At 39.8% G+C, this 8506-nt stretch overlaps 1 protein-coding gene across 1 annotated transcript; it reads right to left on the minus strand.

The window, feature by feature from the left end:
* Nucleotides 1-6756: 6756 nt before the first annotated feature.
* LOC115776654 (trace amine-associated receptor 13c-like) lies at nucleotides 6757-7916 on the minus strand. Its single transcript, XM_030724377.1, has 2 exons — nucleotides 7753-7916; nucleotides 6757-7573 (listed from the first exon to the last, which is right to left on the minus strand). The coding sequence occupies exons 1-2, from the start codon at nucleotides 7914-7916 to the stop codon at nucleotides 6757-6759; spliced, it is 981 nt and encodes a 326-aa protein (XP_030580237.1).
* Nucleotides 7917-8506: the final 590 nt, after the last annotated feature.

Consider the following 8506-nt stretch of genomic DNA (forward strand, 5'->3'; position numbering starts at 1 on the left):
ATTTTTAATGTATTGATCACAGTGTAGTGTACCGTAGAGGCATCCAAAAATGATGAGACTGGGCTGCTTGTGTGTGATTTGGAAGGTTTGTGTCTGTCTGTGACTCTGCAGAGGTTAAAGCTGTGATCCAGTCTCAGTCTCTGACTGAAGGTTGCTGAGACTCTGATTAGATACACAATGTGAAGTTCACAATTCTCTAAACAAATAAAATGGTAATGACAAACATGAACATCTGTACTTATTTCAGAGACATGAATGTTTACAAACATAATATTTATTTTAAGGATTGGACTTCATAAAGCGCACTGATGTTAGAGTGTGTGTTCATATTTAAATCATTTTGTAGGCTGAAATTGTAACGGTGGACCTGAGATGGTCCAGAGAAAGTAAACACATGTTCATTGGAGTAATATCAACAACAGACTGAGACAGACAGCTGTGAAATGCGCACACAATGACGTCACCTCATTCACTGCTAGCTACACTGCTAGCTACATCGTATCATTCATGATCATCTGTGTAAACAACGTTTAAAGAAGACGCCACAGCTCTGCAGCTGTAACTGTTTCAAATCATATATTTTTGTTCGTTTGAACTCTGAGGATGTTTTTAAAACGGTCTTAAAAGGCTGTTGCTATGGTGGTTGTCATGGACGCCTCAGTAGCTTATTAGGCTAACCTGGCGCGTCCGGTTCCTGCTGCTAGCTGTCTGCCGCAGGAAGGCTGCGTCCCATTTCAAGGAGCCGCCGCTCCGCGGTAACTGTGGCTCAAACACCACTTTATCCTTTAAGAAAACTCCTTTTATAGCCACTGATGACACACACCCTAATGCACGTCACTGTCACAGTGTGACTTCACTAAAACCTCTAAAGTATTGTTTATAAAATGGAAAATGAATGGTAAATGGTAAATGGTAAATGGACTAGTTCTTATATAGCGCTTTTCTACTCAGATATGAGCACTCAAAGCGCTTACACAACAAAATGAACCGGGCATTGATCTGATGATGGAGACTGGGGGCTCTGCAGCTGACGTTTCACAATCCTGATTGACTCACTGTACATTCATATAATTAATCAGAGCAGAGTTTAGACTGCACAGTGCGCTGCGCTCACTGTTAATGTGTCAGCTGCTGCCTTCATATATGTTTACTGCTGAGGTTTGATGAAGCAGGTGGAGGAGAGTCTAAGAATGCTTTGTTAGATTCAGCAAAGGTAATATGGATGACATTTAGTCTGAATTATTAACCCTAACCCTAGCTCAGCATACAATGACGACTGCCAGTATTATTAGTTTGAGAAGCAGAGTCATTTTGGTCGCAGTTTTGATTATAAAATAAAAGCGAAAATATAAACAAACAAAAAGCTTAACATTGTGAAGACTTGGAAGAACAATGTGACACTGATGAGAGGATTAGGCTTCCCAGGTCATTCCCAGGCCAAACCAGCTGGTGATCAGAATTATTTTATTTATTTTTTTACCCAGTTTCGCTGGCGGTGCAGCGCTCACAGCCTGTCCGAGGTCCCGGGCTGAACTTCAAGCACAGCCTGTCCCTCCAGACAATACTCACCGCTCCACTATAATGACCACTTTACTCTCATCTTTCTATTGTTTTTAATGGACAGTTCCGCTTACAATTACAGTTCAATGATGTGAGGATCCTTGGTACAGTATACAGCGGACTGTAAATGAATGCGCTTCCACTATTACTGCTCCTCCTGGTGGATAAACAAGACATTACCACCATTTTCCCCAAATGCTGCTTAGGGGCGTTCCCACCAGTGGCCGGAATTCCTACGTCATTAGCGGGGGATCACGTTTAGGCCAAGGTTCGGCCACGAATCGGCCAAGGACCGGCCAAGGTCGCGTCACGGATCGGCCGGCCATTTTCGGTGGCTGCATCTGTATTAAACAAATATGTAGGACCGCTTTTTTGCATTTGCGCAATATTTCTAAAATTAGAAACATCCTTTCTCAGAGTGATGCTGAAAAGCTAATTCATGCATTTATTACTTCTAGGGTGGACTATTGTAATTCATTATTATCAGGCTGTCCTAAAAGCTCCCTGAAAAGCCTTCAGCTGATCCAAAATGCTGCAGCTAGAGTACTGACAGGGACTAGAAAGAGAGAGCATATTTCTCCCATATTGGCTTCTCTTCATTGGCTCCCTGTTAAATCTAGAATAGAATTTAAAATCCTTCTCCTCACCTACAAGGTCTTGAATAATCAGGGTCCATCTTATATGGTACCTCACAGTACCATATCACCCCAACAGAGCACTTGGCTTACTTGTGGTTCCTAAGGGAGTTAAAAGTAGAATGGGAGGCAGAACCTTCAGATTTCAGGCCCCCCTTCTGTGGGGTCATTTTGATTATTAGGTTTTCTCTTTAGTGTTTGCATGGTATTTGCCTTACCATATAAAATGCCTTTAGGCAATTGCTTGTTGTGAATTGGCACTATGTAAATAAAATTGAATTGAATTGGTGAACTTTCCCAGGAGTGTCTGACCTAACAAAATTACCCCCAAAGCACTTTGATTACTCCTGAAGAATGCTGAAGAACTGCATACCTCACAATGTTCGGTTAAGGTCAGTGTTCATGATTCAGCAAGAGACTGGAGAAAAATGGCATCCATAGCAGAGTTCCAATTCAATAACCACTTCTGTAAAAACACACACGCACGCACGCATGCACAAAGGCTTGCCTCCTGCCAAAAATAGTCTGCAAACTGACAAAAGTTTAACTTTGTAGAAGAGCAGAGTCCTCTTAAAACAAACACAGCGTTTAATAAAAAGAACATCATACAAACAGTCAAACATGGTGGTGATAGTGTGATGGTCTAGGGCTGGTTTGATGCTTCAGGACTGGGCCAACCTGGGTTATCCACTTGGGTCAAACAGCAGGACAATTAAAAAGAAACTGCAGTGGCCTAGTCAAAGTCCAGACTCAAATCTCTGATTAAGATTGCTTTGACCTTAACCATTAATCCTCCGATGTAGCTGAATTAAAGCAATTCTGCAAAGCAGAGTGGGCCAAAATTCCAACACAGGAAGAAATTGAAAAACAAGAAAGTTAAATTTGCTGCATTGCAGAATTTTTAACAATGGTCTAAAGCTCAGTTTTAGCCATATATATAGTCCATCATTCTGTGACAGAACTATTCTGATTCACCTCCTCTGACACTGGTGTTATCGTGTATTATCACTGGAGCTTTTTTGAAAAATTTTTTTGCAGAACAAACCTGATAGAAAAAAAAGAGCACGACATTGTTTTTCGTGAAATCCTCTGTTTTTCTCTACTCCTATGTCTGCACTGACCTCACCCAACGTTTTTCCCTCTCCCCCACAGATGACCTGAGATAATGTAAGGGCAGCATGATTGGATCAAAATGACACCAAACAGGCCAAGCAGTGCTATAATGAGGGACAGGTTAAGCTATGTTGTCCCTGTAAATAACATAGGTTAACCTTAACAATGCATTGTTTTAGCATTGTGCTACCCAACCAACAACAGCAGTCTAGCCTGCCACTCCCGTAACACTGATGACAACTTCACTCACCCATGTTCATGCTGAGTGGTACTGAGAGACCTGCACTGAGGGACTGGGTCAAATTGGCACGTGCCCCAGTGCAGGGTTGCAGTTCAGCTGAACTCAATTTGTAATTGCAAATTGACAAGCTAGCAAATCCGGGGCAAATTGACTGAGCAGACAGATTGATTTAAGGCCATGGGTTGTCTTAAAGCAGAAATCAGGGGGACATTCACAGGTCCTTGAACTTCAATACACAATATACTTCCTGTGTGTTGTAGGGTTGAAAAGGAATACCGTCACTAACCAAAATATAATAGCAACGGCCATTAGTCAGTGACAGTATCATAACTGTACCCTGTCGTTTTATCAATAAAGCAATAAATCTTCGTATGGACCCTGAGTTAAAAGTCAAAGTGATGCACCGCTTTACCCATTAACCATGTTTCTATTCTTTTTCATCATTAACAGAGGATCTTAGGTTGTTAATGAAACATCTCTGCACAGTTTGTCTTCGTCAGAATCAACTCAGTAGCACTACAGCAGAATAAAAGTTTATTACAGGGTGTTGTTAAAACACAATAAATCGGCTAACATGATTAAACCAACATACAAAAAACTCACACTCCTAAATAACCTTTTATAAAATAAATGGTAAATGGACTAGCTCTTATATAGCGCTTTTCTATTCAGTCAGAGCACTCAAAGCGCTTACACAACACGTTTTACATTTACCCATGCACTCACATTCATACAAGCACTTCCATGTTTCTACTAAGCTAAGTGCTTTTTTAATTACCTAACATTCACACACATTCATACTCCGACAGGACGGTCAGAGAGCAACTTGGGGTTAAATATCCTGCCCAAGGATACATTGGCATGTAGCCTGGAGTAGCCAGGAATCGAACCGCTGACCTTCCGATCAGTAGGTGACCTGCTCTACCTACTGAGCTACAGCCACCCTTTTTATCATATAAGATAAGATAAGATAAGATAAGATAGTGTTTATTTGTCACATGCACAGTTATACACAGTACAATGCACAGTGAAATGTATTTTGTATGATAAAATAAAATATGATAAGAACATTAAACAGAATTTGAAGTATTTCAAATGAGCTCATTCTTAAACATATGCAGCAGTAATAATATTTCATTTAATGATGGGGAACATTTTTCAGCAGAATAATTACTTTTGCTCTTGATACTTTGTGCATAATTTTCCAATAATACAGTTGTATTTGTAGTGATTATTTTCAGTGTTTCTTTTCCTAAAGGAATGATTCCTCCACTATTGTCATTGTCTGCTTTAGAACCAAAAATTATTTACTAACCATAGAAGTAAGTAGTAGTTGTTTTGTGTGTGTGTGTGTGTGTGTGTGTGTGTGTGTGTGTGTGTGTGTGTGTGTGTGTGTGTGTGTGTGTGTGTGTGTGTGTGTGAATTATACACTGGGAAAAACCAAACATCTGGTAAAGTGAATAGCAAAGCAATGAAGAGCTAATTCATCAGGCCAAGCTTTTCTGCTTATCTACACCTACAGGCCAGTGCTCACTCTTTCAGTGACGATGATGTGCACAGCCTGTATAGGGAGGAATGCTGTTTTGAGCAGGAGGTCAAGGAGGCCATCTATGTGAAAAGGGAACAATGATTGCTTAACCAAGGAGGGGACCTAAGGGTACACCTGTCACCATCTTACAATGCTGGCTCATTTTTAGGCAATGGTGCTAGTTTTGGTTGTTATGCAAATGCACCATTTATAAAGTTGCGGAAACCTGCAGCAAGCTGAGACTGAAGAAGTCATTGGAATGAGTGATGAAACTTTCCACTAAACTTGCTGCATCCAGATAAACAGAGTGAACTGTCTGGAATTTCATTACCTGGATTGTTGTGCATGCATCAAAACATAGTTACAAAAAAATTTCTGTTTCTGAATTCTTGGAAAAAGAGAAAATATGAAAGGCAAACCCGTTTTAAGTCAGTTGAAATAAGGGTTTTCAAATGGCAGGCTATATGTTAAAATCAAATTACCATAAAGCACTTTGACTGAAATCAGTTCAGTTCGTGCATTAGATTATTATTGGAATATTAGAATGTGTCTGTTCCTAGCCATCAGTGATCAGGCCAAGACTGACTGTGAGGATCAGTCTTCCTCACAGTAAGGAATATAGATTTTTAATCTAGTGGCGAAGAACACAAGAAACCAGCCAAAAGACTGGTTTCTTGTGTTCACTGGAGAAAGTTTGATCTACACAGCATCACTATAAAGACACAACAAGTGCAACCCTAATGGGACAGACAGCAGTCAGCATGGTGCTGTGGGAGAGCCTGATACAGAAACAAGAGCTGAGAGTGATAGTGAACAAAGAAAGATAGAGAAGTAATATACCCACTTGTGAAACACAAACTACAAGAGATAAACTCTAAATCTTTGCGACACACTCACTCACAATGCTGACCTCCAGGGAATGTTTGTGTTGTTATCCCGTTCTCATGTTTTGGAGTCTGCTAATAAAGTCAACAATTCAAATGTTTACATTTCAGTTTATTACAGTAATCATGCTTGTTGATTGACCATGAATGATTTATTAACACTACTCAGGCCCTTTTTTTCAGCTCCAGGATGTAGATATAAGTTAGACTACCATGAAAAATAGCAGATTGCACATATTATATTAATTTTGGTGGATTTTGAAATATATGGTGGATTTACATTCATTTAAATTGTGGGGTGGGGTGGCTGTAGCTCAGTAGGTAGAGCAGGTCACCTACTGATCGGAAGGTCAGCGGTTCGATTCCTGGCTACTCCAGACTACATGCCAATGTATCCCTGGGCAAGATACTTAGCCCCAAGTTGCTCTCCGACCGTCCTGTCGGAGTATGAATGTGTGTGAATGTTAGCTAATTAAAAGCACTTAGCTTAGTAAACATGGAAGTGCTTGTATGAATGGGAGTGCATGGGTGAATGTAAAACGTGTTGTATAAGCGCTTTGAGTGCTCTGACTCAAAGCGCTCTGAGTAGAAAAGCGCTATATAAGAACTAGTCCATTTACCATGATTGTGTCATTGTGGAACAGACAACTAGAACACTACACATGACCCCTAAAGGCAAAAGTGACCTTTAACATTGTAGAGATATATTTTATCAGACTTCTAGACCTTTACATTTAGTGAACTCACTAATCATTTATCTATTCTTCATAGTGTCAGTGCCTGCAATGCTTTTCTCTACAGTATACTGGCCTCACTGGAGCCATGCCTAAATATCTTAAATGTAACAATGAGCTTAACAGATTTCCGAAACCAGGGGTAGCAAAAAGTGTAAATTAATGGGTTCAGACAAGAGTTAAAATAAAACAACAAGCGCTCTAAAGGTACAGATCTAATATCAAAAAAGCTATTCTGGCCTACCATTGAGGAGCAGAAAAATGGGAAAAGACATATCAGAAAGGAAATGACAAGTACACCGAGAGTCTTGGCTGCTTTTATCTCAGATTTCTTTGCATGCACCGTCTCTGACCCCTGGATTCTGACAGCAGTAATACGAGAGCGCATTGCACGTGCCTGAGATACAGCCACCACAAATACTCTTAGATACAGAAATATGATGACAGTCACGGGGCCAACAAAGGTCAAAATAAAGTCAACAATTCCAACAAAGTAGTCAATAACAACTACACATTCACCATAACAGGAATTATACCTGCCCGGCTGCTTGAAATTATCCTTCATTATAAGACTGTTATATAGAATGGAGGAGCCCCAACAAACACAAATACAAACTGAAACTCTTCTTAGTGTAATTTTTGTGGGATAACGCAGAGGGTCACAAATGGCTACATAGCGGTCAGCCGATATGAGCACCATAGTTCCTACTGACGCAGAAGTGGCAATGTAATCTAAAGTGCAATACAGAGCACACATGTGGTCACCAAGAAACCAGCAGCCATCTAAGAGGCTAATCTGACAAGACATGATGAGGGCCACGAAGAAATCTGAGACGGCGAGAGAGAGGAGGAGGAGGTTGGCTGGAGTGTGCAGCTGCCTGGATTAAAATAGGAGCATTATAAGTGGTTGCACAGTGGTAATAGCAACACCACTGTTACACATATAACATAAAACCATGAGAAAAAGAGGAAACACCATACAATCAAAAATGTCAAATTAATTTTACCAGAAGCATTCATTTTCTATCATTTTATATATAATGAAATATGTCAATACTTGAAGTGGGCGACTGAAATGATGACAAGAAGGTTCAGAACTGCAGTAAGTAGAGAGATGAAAGACAGCGGGGTGTAAATAAACACAGCCTCAATTTGTGGGCGCTTTTGCCTTGTACAGGAGGAGTTGAGGAGTTGTGGAAAGCAGAGTTCAGTTTCTTCCATTGTTAGAGAAAGACAGAGAAGGAAGCTGAGCGCAGGCAGCTTTGTGACTGAGCCCCTTTCTCTTCCTCCTATATATCCCATTCTTCCCCTGACATCATTCATTTTCAGCTCTCTTTTTTTTTTCTCTGTAAACCTTTCAGTTATTTCAGTCACATGTAACATACAAGACAACCAATACAAGAAAACTCCATTGCTCCAATTCCACCTTGAGGTAATAAGAAAAGAAAAGAAAAGAAAAGAAAAGAAAAGAAAAGAAAAGAAAAGAAAAGAAAAGAAAAGAAAAAAGAGCAGAAGAGGGATTTTCCTTAGTGTGGAAGTATAACTGACTAGGTTTACACTTTGTTCAAAAGTGAAAGGTTATTAAACACCTAAATCTTACCTATTGTCATCATCCTGAGTCTGGGACCCAGGATGTTGAGTAGTTTGGACTTAAAACAAATAATAATTAAAAATTCAGTTTGGCTCTGAATAGTTACCATTTACTGGACATTTTTAAAAAGGTAAATCCACCTTTTTTGTGAGAATACATTCTTAACAGTAAAGATCAATTAAATATACAAAATCTTTATTAAAAAGATATACTTAAAAAT

This window comes from Archocentrus centrarchus, unplaced genomic scaffold, assembly GCF_007364275.1.
Source record: "Archocentrus centrarchus isolate MPI-CPG fArcCen1 unplaced genomic scaffold, fArcCen1 scaffold_36_ctg1, whole genome shotgun sequence".
In the NCBI taxonomy this organism is placed as follows: Eukaryota; Metazoa; Chordata; class Actinopteri; order Cichliformes; family Cichlidae; genus Archocentrus; species Archocentrus centrarchus.